The sequence below is a fragment of the Notechis scutatus genome, chromosome Z (genome assembly GCF_049901735.1).
Source record: "Notechis scutatus isolate UNSWTSFEM ecotype Mainland chromosome Z, rNotScu1.2, whole genome shotgun sequence".
Classification (NCBI taxonomy): domain Eukaryota; kingdom Metazoa; phylum Chordata; class Lepidosauria; order Squamata; family Elapidae; genus Notechis; species Notechis scutatus.
In genome coordinates, this window is record NC_142025.1 from 3626822 (window position 1) to 3646500 (window position 19679).

General features: G+C 40.9%; 1 protein-coding gene across 8 annotated transcripts in view; it reads right to left on the bottom strand.

The window, feature by feature from the left end:
- ADCYAP1R1 (ADCYAP receptor type I) overlaps positions 1 to 19679 on the bottom strand; it is an 82272-nt gene that overhangs the window by 21222 nt on the left and 41371 nt on the right. For all 8 annotated transcript variants that reach the window (XM_087946975.1, XM_087946973.1, XM_087946974.1 and 5 more), the window contains 7 exons: positions 19373 to 19478; positions 11865 to 11972; positions 7464 to 7499; positions 6971 to 7009; positions 6437 to 6561; positions 4810 to 4907; positions 3472 to 3604 (listed from right to left, as the gene is read on the bottom strand). In XM_087946975.1, the coding sequence (XP_087803101.1) occupies positions 3472 to 3604; positions 4810 to 4907; positions 6437 to 6561; positions 6971 to 7009; positions 7464 to 7499; positions 11865 to 11972; positions 19373 to 19478 (645 nt within the window). The remainder of the gene's footprint in view (positions 1 to 3471; positions 3605 to 4809; positions 4908 to 6436; positions 6562 to 6970; positions 7010 to 7463; positions 7500 to 11864; positions 11973 to 19372; positions 19479 to 19679) is intronic.

Genomic DNA, 19679 nt, shown 5'->3' on the forward strand with positions numbered 1-19679 from the left:
AGTTTAGGACTTCAACTCCCAGAATTCCTCAGTCAGCATGATTGGTTGAGGAGTTCTGGGAGTTGAAGTCCACCCATCTTAAAGTTGCCAAATTTGAAATCTCTGCGCTTGACTATCCCTTCTACCATTCCTGGATATAAGCTGTGCAAGATACTCATGATGAAACTATCAACCAATCAAATTGCAATTGCTAGGTTGGGAAGTGGCTCTATTAAGGACATTTTCTTGAAGTTCTTTGAGATATCCATCACCATCTTTCTTCAGCCAAGGATTTCTGCACCTGACCAGCTCGTGATCTTCTACACTGGGTTACATCTTTCAAGGTTCCCAATTAGAAGCCATGCTACCAGGTAGAGTAAGCTGTAGCCCTATCTATCTGGTTGGAGGAGGCAGCTCCACTGCGAGATATAATTGATGTTCTGCAACAATTATAAAATCATAGATTATTCAGAATGTACACTGTTCAGCATAGTGACATGTATTATAAAACAGAACATAGTATGATAGGGTTGGAAGGGACCTTGTAGGTCTTCTAATCCAGCCACCTGCTCAAGAAGGAGATCCTATACTATTCTGGACAAATGGTTGTCCAACCTCTTCTTCAAAACCTCCAGTGATGGAGCACTTGCAACTTCTGGAGGCAAGCTGTTCCACTGGTTAATCGTTCTCCTTTGCTCCAGGTTGCTTTTCTCCTTGATTAGTTTACATCCATTCCTTTCTTGTTCTGCCTTAAGGTGCTCTGAAGAATAGATGGACACCCTCTTCTTTGCGGCAACCCCTCAAATATTGGAAGATTGTTATCACGTCACATTCTCTTGTTAAAATAGACACAACCAACTTCTGCAATTATTCTTCATACGTTTTAGTCTCCAGGCCCCTAATTATATTTGTTGCTCTTCTTTTCATTCTTTCCAGAGTCTCAAATTTTTTTTTTATATTGTAGCAAACAAAACTTCCAAGTGTGGTCTTACTGAGGCATATAAAGTGATATTAACACTTTATATTCTTGAAACTATCCTTCTATTGGTGCAGCCTAGGACTGTGTTCGCTTTTTTGGCAGCTGCCATACACCGCTGGCTCATACTTAAAATGGTTGTCCACTAGGAGACCTAGATCCCTCTCACAACTGAGCAACTGTGATTAAAAGATGTCATCTTTCTGCTTTCCTACACTGGCTGCCATTAATGGTTAGGACAATACCATATATCATCCATCTATTATGAAGTATATAGTGAAAATGGCATCTGTCCTATTACTTATTTTCTTACTTTCTTATCTATAACTTGTATCTCATGATTTATGTTGATTGCTTTTATTTAATATCCTATTATGATTTATGTTGATTGCTATGACTATCACTGTTGGATTTACAATGATTGTATTTTATGATTATGCTTATCACGTGTTGCTTATAAGTACACTGAGAGCTTCTGGAGAAAAATACCTTGTGTGTATCCAATCACACTTGGCTAATAAAGAATTCTTGCTTTCTTTCATGTATTTATCTATCTGTCTGTCTTTCCAATCATATCTATCTATCTATTAGCTTAGTTTAGTTTAGTTTTAGTTTACTTTACTTTATTGCCATTGCACCTTGTAAAAAAAATCAACACCATCTTCAGTGCACATCATGACCATGAAAATAAACACAAACACACATCCTTCACATCCCACACATTGATTTGAAAACCCCTGACACCACATCAACACTGCATTATACAGTAGAATTCAGTGGAGTTACTGCCCTGGGATAGAAGTTATTTTTCAACCTATTTGTCCTTGTTTTTATTATTCTGTACTGTCTGCCAGATGGTAATAATTCAAAAAAAGGATGGCCAGGATGAGATGGATCTTTGAGAATGTTTTGAACTTTCTTAAGGCAGTGGGAGCTATAAAGCTCTTCCAAAGAGGGGAGAGGGCAACCTATGATCCTCTGGGCAATTATGTTCACCCTCTGGAGCGCTGTCCCACCTGCCCCTGTGCAATTGGCAAACCATACATAGGTGCAGTAAGTTAAGATACTCTCTATGGGGCACCAGTAAAAGGTCACCAGGAATTTTTGTTCATTTCTATTATCTATATCTATCGATCTATTATCTATCTCTGTATCTGTATCTATCTATCATCTATCCCTATCGATCTATTATCTATATCTATCTATCAATCATCTATCTCTGTTGATCTATTATCTATATCTATCCATCTCTATTTATCATCCATCCATCCATCCATCCATCTATCTCTATCGATCTATTATCTATATCTATTTATCATCTATCTATTATCTATCTATCTATCTATCTATCTATCTATCTATCTATCTATCTATCTATCTATCTATTATCCATCTATTACCTATCTATCGATCTATTATCTATATATTATCTATCTGTCTATCTATCTATCTATCTATCTATCTATCTATCTATCTATCTATCTATCTATCTATTATCTATCTTTCTATCTATCGATCTATTATCTATCTATCATCTATATCGATCTATTATCTATATCTCTATTATCTATCTATCTATTATCTATCTATCCATCTGTCTGTCGGTCTATTTATCTATCGATCTATTATCGATCTATCTATCTATTATCTATTATCTATTATCTATCTACCTATCTATCTATCTATCTATCTATCTATCTATCTATCTATCTATCTATCATCTTTCTATCTATCTATTATCTATCAGTCTATTATCTGTCTGTCTATCTGTCTGTCTATCTATCTATCTATCTATCTATCTATCTATCTATCTATCTATCATCTGTCTGTCTGTCTGTCTGTCTGTCTGTCTGTCTGTCTGTCTGTCTGTCTGTCTGTCTGTCTGTCTGTCTGTCTGTCTGTCTGTCTGTCTGTCCGTCCATCCATCCATCCATCCATCCATCCATCCATCCATCCATCCATCCATCCATCCATCCATCCATCTATCTATCTATCTATCTATCTATCTATCTATCTATCTATCTATCTATCTATCTATCTATCTATCTAGTAGCTGCAATAATAAAGTGCACAATGGACCAAAAATGCAGTTGCAGTTGATTGATTGATGAGTGCTGGCTCCTGTATGAGGCAATCTATGCTATGATTGGCTGCTGTGGGTATAAAGGGGGCGTTTCCCTTCTTCCCGCCATTTTTCTTCTGTGTGTTCTGTACGTTGTTACCTCATGATGTCTCACTATGTACAGTACTTGACTATCTTGTCTGCTGTAAGCATAAATGCTAAATATATCTATTTATATAAAACAAAACAAGACTGTGTCGGTGATTCTGATTTTGTTTGGACAGCTGCCACTCAATTCCTTGACACAAAACATAGCTCTGCCACAGGTTTCTGCAGAGAAGAGTCCAAAATAGTCAACCTGGCCACCGCAATCATATTTACTAGATCTTTCCAACAGAATCAGACATAACATTCTCTAAAATACCACCAGACACGGCCTCTCGGCATGATTTACCGTCGAGATAAAGCAATGGTTGCTGTCTTGCTCGGCATACAGGATCCCATCTTTAATGAAGACAGAAATGGCACGCAGAATGAATGAAACAAAAAGATTCATATGAATAAAGTTCCGGGTACAATGCAGTTTTCTAAGAAAGGAAAGAAAAATGAAATAGGATTTTAAGAAACAGGGAAGAAAGATCATGTCACGTTTGCAAAGCATTCTCTGTATTGTCTCCCTGCGTCTATGGATGGGCCACAATTGGTCCCAAAATTTCCGTTGCTACACAAGACACTGGTGAAGTGAGCCTGGCCCCAATTTATGATGTTTCTTGCCACAGTTGTTAAGTGAATCATTACAGTTGTTAAGTTAGTAGCATGGTTATTAAGTAAATCTTGACTTTGCTTGGCCATAGGTCACAAAAAGGGATCACATGGCCCCTGGACACTGCGACCATCATAACTTTGAGTCAATTGCCAAACATCTGGATTTAGGTCACATGACCATGAGGATGTTGTAGTGGTCGTAAGTGTGAAAAATGGTCATGTCATTTTTTCAGTGCCGTTGTAACTCCGAATGGTCACTAAATGAAGGGTTGTAAGTTGGGGACTGTCTTTACTTCATTGGCCTAAATCCTGTCAGATAACTGTTTTAAACATTGATCGTCCTTGATCATTTATTTATGACACGTAGTCATAAATATCTAACATGTGAACATATCAAACACACCGTCTTCCTACTGTTTTTCCCACAACAGCAACATTGTGAAGTTGGTTGGGGTCTGAAAGAGGGACAGGTCCAGAGTCAACCAACTGGCTTTTATGCCTAAAGCGGGATTAGAATTCCCTGTCTCCTGGTGATTGGCCCAAAGTCACCCAGCTGGCTTTCATGCCTAAGGCAAGATTAGAACTTGCCGTCTCCTGATGATACGCCCCAAGTACACCAGCTGGACTTCATACCTAAAGTAGAACTAGAACTCACAGTCTCCTGGTGATTGGCCCAAAGTTACCCAACTGGCTTTCATGCCTAAGGCAAATCTAGAACTCTATTTCCTGGTAATAGGCCCCAAATACCCCAGCTAGTTTTCATACCTAAGGTAGAACTAGAATTCCCTAGCTCCCGGCGAATGGCCCAAAGTCACCAGCTGTTTCATGACTAAGGTGGGACTAGAACTCACTGTCTCCTGGTGACTGGGCAAAAGTCATCCAGCTGGCTTACACCGCTAAGGCAGGACTAGAATTCACCATCTCCTGGTTTCTAGCCTGGTGCCTTAACCACTGGACCAAACTGGCTGTCACGACATGCCTGACCAGGGAACCTCATCCAGTCAAAACAATTTTTGTGACAACTCACCTGAAACGGCACAGAATCACCATGGCGGTGGTGAGAGAAACGAGGGATGTGCTGTAGCCAACTGTATACAAAGCCTTGACAGATAGATAGTAGTAAGCCTGTGAATCAAACAGCAAAGTTAGAGTTAACTTTGAGGAAAGGTTAAAAGTTTAAATGACTTGGTTTTCACTTTCTTTGTCCAAGAGTCCAAATTCATTTCTTTCACTACGCTATACAGGTAGTCCTCAACTTGTGACCATTCATTCAGCAGCCCAGGAGACCCCCGGAGATAACCTATGCTCTGCATAAGAATGCAATGGGGAGAGCCTGGATTGTATGGCTGCCTGGCTCAATGACAGCAATAACTTAAGGACCATAATTCTGGACTCAGTTTGTGGTCGTAAGTCAAGGACTACCTGTACACCTGATCTACAACCCCAAATGGAGCAGCTTGTTCTGATGAGAGATTTCAGTCAAAGGATACAGGTAGTCCTCAAATTACGACCACAATTGAGGCCAACATTGGTAAATGAGACAGTTGCTAGCTCAGTTTTGCCTCATTTTACGACCTTTCTTGCCACATTTATGAACCGAATCAGTGCAGTTGTTGTTAGTCACAGGGCCGTTAAGTGAATCTGGCTTCTCCACTGACTTTGCTTGTCAGAAGGTCGGAAAACAGGGTTAACATGACCCCAGGACATTGCACATGAGCAACAACCATACCTAGAGTACTGCATCCAGTTTTGTTCACCACATTACAAAAAAGATGTTGAGGCTCTAAAAAAAGTACAGAGAAGAGCAACCAGGATGATTAGGGGACTGGAGACTAAAACATATGAAGAATGGTTACAGGAACTGGGCTTGGCTAGTCTAGTAAAGAGAAGGACCAGGGGAGAATTGATAGCAGTGAATAATGGATGGAAGAAATAATGGATGGAAACTGAACAAGGAGAGATTCAACCTGGAAATAAGGAGAAACTTTCTGACAATGAGAACTATCAACTCATGGAACGTATCAGAAGTTGTGGGAGCGCCATCACTTGAGACTTTCAAGAAGAGATTGGACTGCCATTTGTCAGAAATGGTGTAGGGTCTCCCGCTTGTGTGTGGGGTTGGACTAGATGATCTACAAGGTCCCTTCCAACTCTGATTATCTGTTAACAGTTCATTTAGTGACCAATTGAAGTTACAAGGGCATGGAAAAAAGTGACTTATGAATGTCTTTCACACACATGACCACTGCAGCATCCCTATGGCCACGTGATCAAAATTCATTTGGCAACTGACCCGTATTTATGACGGTTGCAGTGTCCTGGGGTTATACGATCACCTTTTGACCAGTAGAAAGTCAGATTCCCTTAACAACTGTATGTCTAATTTAACAGCTCCGGTGATTCATATAACAACTAAAGCAAGAAAGGTTGTAAAATGGAGGTAAACTGACTTAACACCTGTCTCGCTTAACAAAAGAACTTTTGGGCTCAATTGTAATAGTAAATGAAGGACTACCTGCACTTAGGCATAAATAGATATTAATCTAGCTTTCGGATCCCCTTTGGACATAGGAGGGGCAATTTAAGAATTTGCTGTGATTTACAGCTGGCAATCATGCCTCCAAAACAGACGTTATCTTCATTTACCAGCTTACCTGGCCGTTTCCTATCGAGGTGTCATTCTCGTCAAATCCGCAGGCATCGTAATAATGTGGGAATGGCTCAGACCAGCCCTCCTGGGTGCAGTTCCTGCTGACCAACTTAAAATCCACCGATCCATCTGTTGGTTGGGGGAAAAAAAAAAATTAAATAGAGCATTTTTTGAAAAATGAGTAAAGTAGAGCAAAAAGCTTTAGAGCAGAGATCTCCAAGCTTGGTGACTTTAAGACTGGTGGACTTCAACTCCCAGAATCCCCCAGCCAGCTGAGGGATTCTGGGAGTTGAAGTCCTCCAGGCTCAAAGTTGCCAAGTTTGGAGATCCTTGTTTTAGAGAAAGAGACAGAACGATTTCAAGAAAAATCTGCCTTTTTCTTCTTCTTTTTTTTGGCTTGGCTTGGCTCTGGCGCCCTACATTGCAAAGTTGTTTGCAAGGTCCCCTAAATGGATTCGACATCAGTGGGATCACTTGGTCAGTGCAAGAAGTGCTAGAGGGGAATGAATGGATGAAAAAAAACATCTCCATTTCTTACCTAGAAGTTGTTCTGGATTCTCAAACATTTCAAACTCTCCTACAAAAAAAAAGAAAAAAAAAAGAGAGAAGATAGAAGTTGAAATCCACTTTAGAACCTATACAGGTAGTCCTTGTCTGACAACAACATTTAGCGACCAAAGTTACAACAACACTGAAAAAAAAAATCACTTATGACCCCTTTTCACACTTACAAACCATTGCAGCATAATCATGTGATCCAAATTGGCAACTGACTCACATTTATGATGGTTGCAGTGTCCCGGGGTCACGTGACCCCCTTTTATGACCTTCTAACCATTAAACTCAATGGGGAAGCCGGATTCGCTTAACAACCGTGGCTAGAAAGGTTGTAAAATGGGGGGGAAATTCACATCAAAGGTGGCTTGTTTAGCCACGGAAATTTTGGGCTCAGTTATGGTCGTAAGTTGAGGATGACTTCCGTATATCCCTTTCTCAACCTATCTAAATGGAGATTAGAAGTAGGTCCTTACCTGGCTGTGCATATGCCATGCTGTTCACATCCCAGCCTGGTGCATAGAAAAAGAAAAAGAGGTTAAAGAACGTAGTTAACAACAAAAATATATATTCTTTCATTATTACATCACCACTTTTCATTTTCCTCCCTTGTATGAAATTTCTGTACTTACTATACCTTCCTAAATTCCCTCTTTCTACTATATTCTAGACCTTAGTTATGTACAAGCAGGGGTACATGCATTTAGAATGGAACACAATGGAACAGAACAGAACAATAGAATTGGAAGGGACCTTGGAGGTCCACTAGTCCAACCCCCTGCTTGGGCAGGAAACCCTATCCCATTTCAGACAAATGGTTGCCCAATATCTTCTTAAAACCTTCCAGTGCTGGAAGTTTAATCCATTTAATTAATCAGAATAGAGCTGGAAGGGACCTTGATGAGTTTCTGTCTTTTATAAACATATACAAATAATCCCCGACTTTCAACCATTTGTTTAGCAAATGTTCAAAGTTACAACAGCACTGAAAAAAGTGAATTACGGCGGGTCCTCGTACTTATGACCCTTTTAGTTTCCTTGCCATCATGAGATCAACATTGGGATGCTTGGCGCCTGGGATGCATTTATGACAGCTGTAGCATCCGGAGATCACATGACTGGCATTTGCAACTTTCCCAGCTGAGTTCCCAGCAAGCAAAGTCAATGGCGGAAGCTGGATTCGCTTAACAAGCATGGTGATTCACTTAGCAATGAGGCAAAAAAGGAAATAAAACCAGGCACGAATCACTTAACAACTGCCTCGCTTAGCCATGAAAAAGAACAGAACAATAGAGCTGGAAAGGACCTTAGAGGTCTTCTAGTTCAACTTCCCGCTCAAGAAGGAAATCCTATTGCTTTTCAGACAAATAGTTGCCATAAGACGAGGACTGTCATTTGTGGCATTGTTGTCATAAGGTGAGGACTATCATTTTTTTCTGGTGGGACAATGTGGACAAATAAATAAATAAGGAAAACCCACAGATAAAAGAAAGAAGCACATCAAACATATATAACACCAAGGGCTGGTTATAACCATCATTTGTTCAATGCCGTTGTAACTTTCAACGGTTGCTGAATGAATGAATGAATGGTTGTATGTCGAGGACTACCTGGATCTGAGCTCATTTGGTCAACTGCAGCACTGGCTATTTATTTTTCATTGTTCTTTCCTTTGCACATGTCAGGTTTATTCATGGTCTAAGTTCCGATTCTGTTCTGTGAAACAGCCAGAGATCTAATTAGAAATATTGTAACCCTCAAATTATGACCACAATTGACCCCAAAATCTCTGCGGCTAAACGAGACAGTTATTAAGTGAATTTTGCCCCATTTTTGCAACCTTCCTTGCTGTAGTTAGGTGAAGCTCTGCAGTCGCTAAGCTAGTAACATGGTTGTTAAGCAAACCTTCCTTCCCCGTTGACTTAGCTTGTCAGAAGGTCTCAAGATACCTCCCCCAGAACACTGACCGTCATAAATTTGAGTCAGTTACCATATGTCTCAATTTTGATCACATGGCCATGGGGAGGCTTCAACAGTCATGTGAAAAATAGTCATAAGTCCACTTTTTTCCAGTGCCATTGTATTTTTGAACCGTCACTAAATGAACTGTCTTGGAGGCTACTCGTAGTGCTTATCGGCCTTCCTTGTCTCCTACAGGAATTGCTTTCTTGGTAACTTCCCACCCCTGATCTGATCTTATTCACAAGTGTTCAAACAGATCCAGAGAATCACAATGAGGACAATTGAGAGGCTGCAATTTAAGTCCTGTAAAAGGAGATTGAAGGAGTTGCGCATAATTCAGCCCTGAAGAGAGAAGTTGGAAGAGGATTACGAGGCTCTTTTTAGATAGTGAAAAGGATAACACGAGCGCAAAGGTCAAGATCTGTTTGCCCTGGTCCCAGTCGCAGAAATAATGCAAGCCCCATGCATTGTGGGTCGTCTATACAGAATATGGGATGGGATGGAGTAGAAAACAGAATAGAACAGAATAGGAGCATATTCTACAAAATAGGGAGTAGAGTAGAGTAGAGTAGAGTAGAGTAGAGTAGAGTAGAGTAGAGTAGAGTAGAGTAGAATAGAATAGAATAGAAAATCTGGAATGGAATGGAAGAGAACAGAATATAGAATAGAATAGAATAGAAACTACGGAATGGAATGGAATAGAAGAGAAATAGAAGAGAATAGAAAATAGAATAGAATAGAAAATAGAATAGAATAGAAACTACGGAATGGAATGGAATAGAAGAGAAATAGAAGAGAATAGAAAATAGAATAGAATAGAAAATAGAATAGAATAGAATAGAAATAAAAGACAATAGTATAGAAAACAGAATAGAAAAGAATAGAATGTGGAATAGAATAAGATTAGAATAGGAGAATATACTACAAAATAGAGAATAGAATACAGAATAGGAATGAATAGTGAATATATTACAAAGAGAATAGAATAGAGAATATACTACAAAATAGAGAATAGAACAGGGAATAGAATAGAATAGAATAGAATAGAATAGAATAGAATAGAGAATATACTACAAAATAGAGAATAGAATAGAGAATAGAACAGAATATGATTGGAAAGGACATTGGAGGTCTTCTACTTTAACCCATTTCCACATATGGCTTATGCTCGTTTCAGAGGGATCCATTAAACAGGAAACCAAGAAGATATTTTATCTCTTTAGGCTGAGTTGAAGGGTACCATAAATGAATTTACGGAAATTCTTAGTTGAACAGCCATAAATGGGTTGTAATGCTTCATTTTGCCACTAGATGGCTGTCCAGGTCCCTCCCCAATGTTGACCATCTTCTGCAGAAGAAACATACCCCAATATAGTCCCCCCAAATACTCATATTTCCCAATTCCATTCTTTTTTTTCTTGGAGATGGACTCAGATAGAAATTCAGCTTCTTCTCTAATCCCTGGTTGATTTTTATAGCCAAGGATTTTGGAGAGGCAATACTCCAGAAGCGTACATAAATAAACTCACCAATAGATCCAATCTTGGAAAGGAGACCTATAAAATCTTGAAAAGTTTTGCAAAGTTCCTGCAAAAGATGTTTCTCCTTGTTTGATCTTGCAAAGGAGTTCTCACCTCTGCAACACTCCAGAAAGTTTGCAAAGTTCTTATCCAGCATAGGAACGGTTGAAAGCCTAGCTAGTCCTTGGCTTATAACCATTCACTTAGTGACCATTTAAAGTTATAATAGTCCTGCTGCATCTCCATTTCGTCTTCTTTTTTAAGGTCTTTTCTCTCTCTGCAATACATAGGTAGTCCTCAACTTGCAACCACTCATTTAGTGACCGTTCAAAGTTACAATGCAACACTGAAAAGGTTACTTTTGACCGTTTTCTCAAACGTACAGCTGTTGCCAGATCCCCATGGTCACGTGATCAAAATTCAGGTGCTTGGCACTTGATTCATACTTATGACAGTCGCAATGTCCCTGGGGTCACATGATCCCCTTTTGCGACCTTCTGAAAAGCGAAGTCAATGGGGAAGCCAGATTCACTTAACAATGGCGTTCCTAAATTAACAAGTGGTTCACTTAACAACGGTGGCAAGAAAAGCCATAAAATGGAAAAGTCGATTTTAAAAAGTCAAAATTTGGGCACTAGGTAACCAGCATGGATTTACCATGATTGTAGGGTTCTGGGGTCGTTTATGGTTCCCTTCTGGCCTACACCTGGGTAGTCCTTGACCTGGGATCTCTTGGTGGTCTCCCATCCAAATGCAGGTAGTCCTTGACCTATGAGCACAATTGAGCCCAATATTTTTTGTTGCAAAGCAAAGCAGTCGTTAAGGGAGCTTTGTCCCATTTTGCAAGCTTTCTTGCCACCGTCGTTAAGCGAATTCCAGCAGTTGTTCAATTAGCCACATGGTTGTTAAGCGAATCCGGCTTCCCCATTGCTCGTCAGAAGATTGCAAAACGAGATCACCTGACGATTTGCCACTCTCATAAATAAGAACTAGTTGCCAACCCTCTGAATTTTTGGAAGCTGCAGCAGTTGCGAAAACCAACTCCCAAGTCACCTTTTTCAGTGCAGTTGTACCTTTGAATGGTCACTAAATGAACTGTTGCTAACTCGAGGACTCCCAGTACTGAGCAGCTCCGAATGTGCGTTTTCCTTTTGCGGGATCAATCGGAGTCAAGAGGTTTGCATTATAAATTTTCTGTATTTACTCCCTTTGTTCCTGTTTATGTTCATACTTATACTTGTTACCTTGTACATGCTTGACAAACAAATAAATAGAATTTAAAAAAAAAAATTAATTTGAGGCTATCTCCTCCTCCTCCTCTGCCTTGGCCTGCTGCAATTCCAAATTTCCTTCTGCAGTTCAGAATGAATGGAGTCCTGGGTTTAAACACCTTACCGTAATCTAAGTTCACCACGGTGAAGAGAGCTGGGCATTTGACAAACACGACTTCACCGATCAAAGCTGGTTTCCAGCAAGTGATATTGTCCCACATCCCGGCGCAACCTGCAGAAATAAAAAAAGAACCACAACTTAAAAAACAATGCACAAAACAGATGGCGGAGAAAGAACCAGCACTCCATCGTGTCTGCCTTTGGGGGGTTTTCTTTGTGTTTTCTTTTTAATTTATTTATGCCTTCATTATTTTGTAATTGCTATATTTTATTTTCTATATTATTATAATTTCATTTATTTTTTATTTATTTGCCTTCTTCTTCCTACTCCTCCTCCTCCCCTTCCTCTTTCTCTTCCTCCCCCTTCCCCCTCCCCCTCCTCTTCTTCTCCTCCTCCTCCTCCCCTCCTCCTCCCTCCTCTTCCTCTCCAGAAACCCCACTCCCTCCTAGCATGATGATGTTTCCTAGTTGGGTCATGAAAGATCTGCAAGAAAACCACCAAGCTCAGAGAATATCAAGGACCCCACAGTCCTCCTCCTCCTCCTCCTCCTCCTCCTCCTCCTGACATTTCCATTATCGGACATTGCTGATCATGTTGCCGATCCTATTTTGGTCAACAACCACACAAAAAAAGGGCTGTTGAGCTTTGTCCAAACTGGTCCCTTCGATTCTGGGGCCACGATATTCTCCTTCTTCTGCCTGGACCTCCTTTGCCTTCCATCTTTCCCTGGAGGATTCAGCGAAGGATGCTGTATTTTCCCCCGTTGCCGCATCGCTTTCTCATAGTTTGGATGGTTTCCCTTGGCTCTCCCAGGCTTTTCTCATTTTATTTGCTATTCCTTCTATTTTATTACTTATTTATTAAATTCACTGTTTTTCATTTATTGTTTCAGTTTTTTTTAATTTTGTGTTTCATTTTTTTTTATTTAATGGCATTTTGTTTTGTTTTATACATCCTCGACTTACAACAGCTCATTTAACGACCATTCGAAGTTACAATGGCACTGGAAAAAGTGACTTATGACCGTTTCTTGCACTTACGACCATTGCAGCATTCCCAGGGTCACGTGATCGAAATTTGGATGCTTGGCAACTGACTCGTATTTATGATGGTTGCAATGTCCCTGGGGGGTCACGTGATCCTCGTTTGCGACCGTCTGACAGGCAAAGCCAATGGGGGAAACCAGATCCACCTAACAACCGTGTTACTAACTTAATGATTGCAGTGATTCGCTTAACAACTGTAGCAAAGAAAGGTTCTAATATGGGGAAATTTTCACTTAACAACTCTCTTATTTAGCAACAGAAGTTTGGGGTCATAAATCAAGGACTACCTGTACCATGGTCATAACTCAAGGACCTCCTGTAGCAGAAGGAAGAAAGGGATTACACGAAGCTTAAATCTAATGACATTTGAGAACTTCATAAAGAACTTGGCAACTGTATACATGTGGTTTGTTTGTTGTGGTTTTTCTGGGATGTATTTTTTTTCTCCAATCTACATTCTGGAATTTTCTGCCTGTTTCAAAAAGATTGATCTCCATTTATTTTTGGAAGAATGCACAGTGTCGCATGTTAAGTTGATTGAATTCCAGCTTTGCTGCTGGCTCACGCTCTTGCTCAGACTGTCACACTAGGAAGTCACACAAAAATCAAACACGACCCTCAAACTATTAAAAATAAACAATTTTTTAGACACAACCCTTAGAATAATGCATCTAAATACCGCAAAGGCACCATGGTTTGGGGGAACCCAAGTTGCATTCTCTAAAAATTTGAACAAGGGAGAGAGAGAGAGAGAGAGAGAGAGAGAGAGAGAGAGAGAGAGAGAGAGAGAGAGAGAGAGAGAGAGAGAGAGAGAGAGAGAAGCAAAATGAATTTAATTGAAATTAATAAAATGAAACTTTGGTGATTTTTTCCCCGTGGATTTAACCACGTCCCCCTATCTGCCCCATCCAAAATTTATAATTTCCATAGCAACTTTGGGAGATGTTTTGATGGCGAAAAGAGGATTATGTAATGCCTGCACTCCTGCATTGCAGCAATCATAAAATGTATGAATGGAGAACATCGCATTGTCTAAGTAGCCTGTTTTCTCCAATGGAGAGTTTTAAAATGAGAAATCAAGTCTCTTGTTCCGTCTTCCCCAGGTGGGAACCTGGTGAAGGGCTTCTAATCCTGCCACTCTATGCCATGCCATTAAATTTATGTTTATTGATTGCGTTATTAGATTTTTATCCTGCTATTATGTTATAAGTACTGCAATGTACATAATACGGCTTCTATCTTCCCTACTACAACAACCCTGTGAGGTAGATTGGGCTGAGAGTCTAAGTAACCCACCTGTCTTTCATGCCTAAGGTGGAACTAGAACTCACCATCTCCTGGTGATTAGCCCAAAGTCATCTACCCAGCTTTCATGCCTAAGGTGGGACTAGAACTCACCATCTCCACTAATTGGCCCAAGGTCACCCAGATGGCTTCTATGCAAAGGCAGAATTAGAATTCCCTGTCTCCTGGTAATTGGATCAAATTCATCCAGTCAGCTTTCATGCCTGAGGCCTGAACTAGAACTCAACTCATCTCTTTATAATTGACCCAAAGTCATCCAGATGGCTTTCATGCAAAAGCAGGACTAGAATTCCCTTTCTCCTGGTGATTGGCTCAAAGTGACCCAACTGGCTTTTATGCCTAAGGCGGAACTAGAAATCCCTTCACCCAGTTTTCTAGCTTGATGTCTTAACCACTGGTTCCAAATTCCATTTTTATCTCTGGAAAAAAACAAGGGCTCCCTTACAGAAGTAATCATAGTTCTAGACCGACTTTTGGCATTAATAATTAATTATAAAATTAATAATTATTAATAGTTAATAATAATCAGACCTTAATTTCAAGTTCAAGGATAAGTCAACCCTTGGGTGTAGGAACAGTTGGATTCAACCACCCAAGATGGTGAGTTATCCCAGAATATATCAGCTGAGTTAGCAAACGTTATACAACTTTAAGCTTGTCTCCCATGGAAAGGAACTATTTTAGATGTCCTTTACTAACGTGTCAAGAGACAGGTGTCAATCCTGAAGCTGGCCAGGCTGGAGCCATTTGGGAGATGAGGGATGGGGGGGCAATTAGGGATAGTTGGGGTTGTGTAGTCAAAATAAAATACTTTCTCTTGGGAACTAAGGACATTCTCACACCTGGTGTGAGAGAGAAAGAGAGAGGAAGAGAGAGAGAGAGCACACTTGTCAGAAGGTTGCAAAACAGGGTCACAAAAAGGCATAAAATGGGGCAAAACAAATGTCCCGCTTAGTAACATAAAATTTGAGCTCCATTGTGGTCGTAATTCAAGAACAATCCATAGATTTAGTTTGCCTGGTCGTATATCTTATCTAGTCTATCAGATGTGGTTGACATGTGGATCTTTGGTTATTCGGGTTTTCTCCCGTGTAAAATTGGAAGTATCAAGATACTTCCAATTTTACGCGGGAGAAAACCCGAATAACCAAAGATCCATATACAAATACCCGCGAAAACCTCAGAAAACAAATCTATATCTATATCTATATCTATATCTATATCTATATCTATATCTATATCTATATCTATCTATCTATCTATCTATCTATCTATCTATCTATCTATCTATCTATCTATCTATCTATCTATATGTTTTCTTAAGTTTTCGCGGGTACTTACATGTATGGTATTCAGCTTTGTTCGGGTATTTTCCCACGTCATTGTAGTTGTGCTTTTAAAGTTGTAGCAATGTTTCGGCAGAATCTCATCTGCCAGACAAACACAATACAGAAGCCTGATGATGGCAGATGAGATTCTGCCGAAACGTTGCTACAACTTTAAAAGCACACACACACACACATATATGGAGTTTGCAGCAAAGCTGGGCTTTGTTTGTTTGTTGCAAACTTAATGCTGTAAGACTGAATAATTCTATATTTTTTTCAGCTGTTTTGACAATTCTATTAAAGTTCTTAGCACTTTAATAACTATGGGGGAACAATTTGCTGGTTTATTCCCCAATCTCTCAATTTGAGCGGTTAAATCCTGATATTTCACAATTTTTTTTCCCCAGGCCTTTTCAGCTATTCTACTTTTCTGTCAGTTGGCATTGTCGAATCTGTAAATAACCTGCTTTTCTTCAGCTACTGGGGATGTCCACTATATTGTATTATGGAGATGAATCTGTCTGACTTCAGAGGTCCCTCAGCATTTTTACATGGTTATTTTAGAGCACTGTTTTTTCTTCTTTGGAAAAGATGGCAAAATTCTATTTAAAAAAGTTTAAGGTTGAGAAGACGGTGCAATGGGGATGGTTGAGAAGAAAATATAGGGAAGGAGGAAGGAAGGGGAAAGGGAGAGAGGGGGGGAAGGAAGGGGAAGGAGAAGGGAAGGGAGAGAGAGGGGGAGGAAGAAGGAAGGGAGGGAGGGAGGAGAAGGGAAAACAAAGGGGAAGGGAGAGAGAGACAGAGAGGAAGAAGGAAGGAAGTGTGAGAAAAGGACAACTATTTTAAAGCCAGCTTAGTCTGTATTTCATTAATAGGGCCTCTGATAGACGATATATTAACGTATTGCTTGAAATAATTTCCTAAGCATAGCAAAATATTTGCAATCTGCTGAAGTAGCACAAACTTGCAATATATATCTGCAAAGCAATCAGTTTTAAAGTTATTTTGGATCAGGAATATCCGGGACGCTGTCAGAAAAGGGTATAAAAGAGAGAGACGAATCTTCAGTCATGGCCACCGTTCTTTGCTGGACCTGAGCCCCGGTGCAGTGGTGAGAGTGCAGTACTGCAGGCTACTTCTGCAGCCTGCTGGCTACCTGCTATTTGGCAGACTGAATCTCACCAGGGTCAAGATTGGCTCAGCCTTCCGTCCTTCCAAGGTGGGTCAAATGAGGACCCAGATTGTTGGAGGCAAGACAGAGGCTGACTCTGGAAACTGCTTAGAGAGGACTGTAAAGCACTATAAAGGCGGTATATAAGTCTAAGTACTATTGCTATTTTCCTTCCTTCCTTCCTTCCTTCCTTCCTTCCTTCCTTCCTTCCTTCCTTCCTTCCTTCCTTCCTTCCTTCCTTCCTTCCTTCTCTATCCATCCATCCATCCATCCCAGCTCAAGGTTGACGCAGCCAACCATCCTTCTGAGGTGGGTAAAATGAGGACCCAGATTGTTGGGGGCAAGAGGCTGACTCTGTAAACCGCTTAGAGAGGGCTGGGAAGCACTGTGAAGTGGCATATAAGTCTAAGTGCTATTGTAATTATCCTTGGACCTCATTGCAATGGGTTATTGATGTAAGTAAGGCTGTATTGTGTTACTTCAATGGCTCTTCGTGGTCTAAATTGCTCATGAAATAAACCTTTGATTCTTGAAGTAAGAATTTGATTAGTTGTATTACTGTCTCCATGTTTTATTGGTCTCGTTTTATGACAGAAGGAAGGGGAAGGAGGGAGGGAGGGAGGGGAAAGAAGGAGGGGAGGGAAGAAGGAAGGGAAAGGAAAGGACAGAGGGAGATAAAGGACAGAGGAAGGGGGATTGTCCTACCCATCCTGCCCTAATCACCCAAAACGCAGCTGGGGCCAGGTGGAAGAACGATACAACCAGTTACTCTTACAGTTTATATTTCCACACAACAATTCCAACACACGTTGTGTGTGTCCCTATCTCAGGGTAAGCCTCTTCCATAGCTCTTCTTTGCTATTTCCCAGCAATTGTCAAAAGCCTTTACTTATTTGTTGCATGAAATAAAGTGATTTTTTAAAAAAAAATACAGAAAAGAGATCCTTCTATATTTTCCCAATCCTGACACCAAGGGGGCATGAGAGAAAATGCTCCTCTCAACCCCACAGCCTGAACCCACAACTCCCGAAGGACATTCTTCTACTGCCTTTCCCCCATTTTTTTCCCCAACCCCCAACCCCCCAATGTTGACGATGAGCAGTGTGAAGCCTCCTGATGCCGATTGAGCCAAACGAGCGTTGCAGCCATTAAAACATGGAAGCGAATGAGCAAAGCAGCCAGGGTTTGTTCATGTGTGGAAATTAGGAGTCATTTTTGCCAAGATGGGGAGGAGAGACAATTTCACAGATGTGTGTTCTGGAAAACACTGCCTGCTCTGTGGCGAGAGGGTCTAAGGCAGCTGTGCCTTGCTCGGGGGGGGGGGGACGACAACGGGCATTTGGCACGTTGCTCCAATGCTTCATTGAGGGTTTGCCAGGCCCAACGGTGAGATCTTGTTTCAAGAGAAGTTTTCTAACTCAGGGTTGGACTAGTTGAGCCTGGGTGCCACCCTGAGCTTGGTGGTTTTCCTGTAGACATTTCATGACCCAACTAGGGAACATCATCAGTGCTAGGAGGGAATGGAGATTGGGAGGAGGAGGAGTGGGGGAGGAGGAAGAGGAAAAAGAAGAGAAGAGGACAAGGAAGAGGAGAAAGAAGCAGAGGAGAAGATGAAGAGGAGGAGTGGGAGAAGGAGGAGGAGGAGGAGGAGGAGGAGGAGGAAGAGGAGGAGAAAGAAGAGGAGGAGAAGGAAGAGGAAGAAAAGAGGAAGATGAAGATTGTGAGGTCCTGGATGATCTCTGAGCTTGGTGGTTTTCCTGCAGACGTTTCATGACCCAACTAGGGAACATTATCAGTGCTAGGAAGGAATGGCGATTGGGAGGAGGAGGAGGAGTGGGAAGAGGAGAAAGAGGAGGAGGAGGAGGAAGAGGAGGAGGAGGACGACGACGACTTGTGGGGTCCTTGTGCTCTTTGACCTTGGTTGTTTTCTTGGAGACATTTTATGACAGCAACCAGGCAACATCATCAATGCCAAAAGGAAACACAATTTGCGCTAATTTTATATACAGGTGGTCCACAACTTATGACCACAATTGGGCTGAAAATTTCCCTTGCTAAGCTGGATTCCACGTGACTCACCTAACCATTGCAGTGCTTGAGCAGGGGGTTGGACTAGAAGACCTCAAAGTCCTTTCCAACTCTTGTTATTCTGTTTTGCTTAACAGTCCGGTTCAACTCTCATAACAGCTACCAAGATCCGATAGGTAAAACTCTGGCTTTAATTCTGGAGTCAAAAGTCTAGGAGCAGCTTATAAAGAATTGTTAGCTTCGATGCTAACAGTTCATTTAGTGACCGTTTGGAGTTACAGTGGCACTGAAAAAAGTGACATGACCATTTTTCACACTTATGACTGTTGCAGCGTCCCCATGGTCACTTGATCAAAATTTGGACGCTTGGCAACTGGTTCATATTTATGATGGTTGCAATGTCCCAAGTTTAAGTGATCACCATTGCAACAAAGCCAGATTCACTTAACAACTGCAGTTATTCGCTTAATAACTATGGCAAGGAAGGTCATAAAATGGGGCAAAACTCACAACACACGTCTCAACTTAACAAGAGAAATTTTGGGCTCAGCTATGGTCTCCTCATAGTATCTTCCTTACTGATTTTGAGATCTGAGAGGATTTTACTGATTTGTGTCGAGTTCTAGCACATACCTGGGGATGATCCATTGAAGGTCATACTGCTGGTCAGTTTCTGGATGTTTTCTAAACATGCTTCTTGTTCCTTCTTGATGAAACAATCAGAATGCATGGATGCAGCCTGCGGGAAAGCAGAAAACAGGCCCACAGTGAGAACCCCTGACTGCAGGCCATAGGGGGAAAATGGAGGGTCAGTGGCTGATTAGCTACCTACATACCTGTCTATTATCATCTCTTTCTGTTTATCTATCTACCATCTTTCTCTCTCTCAGACTATGTCTTTTTCTCTCTCTGTCTTAGCAATCTTATCTATCTATCTACC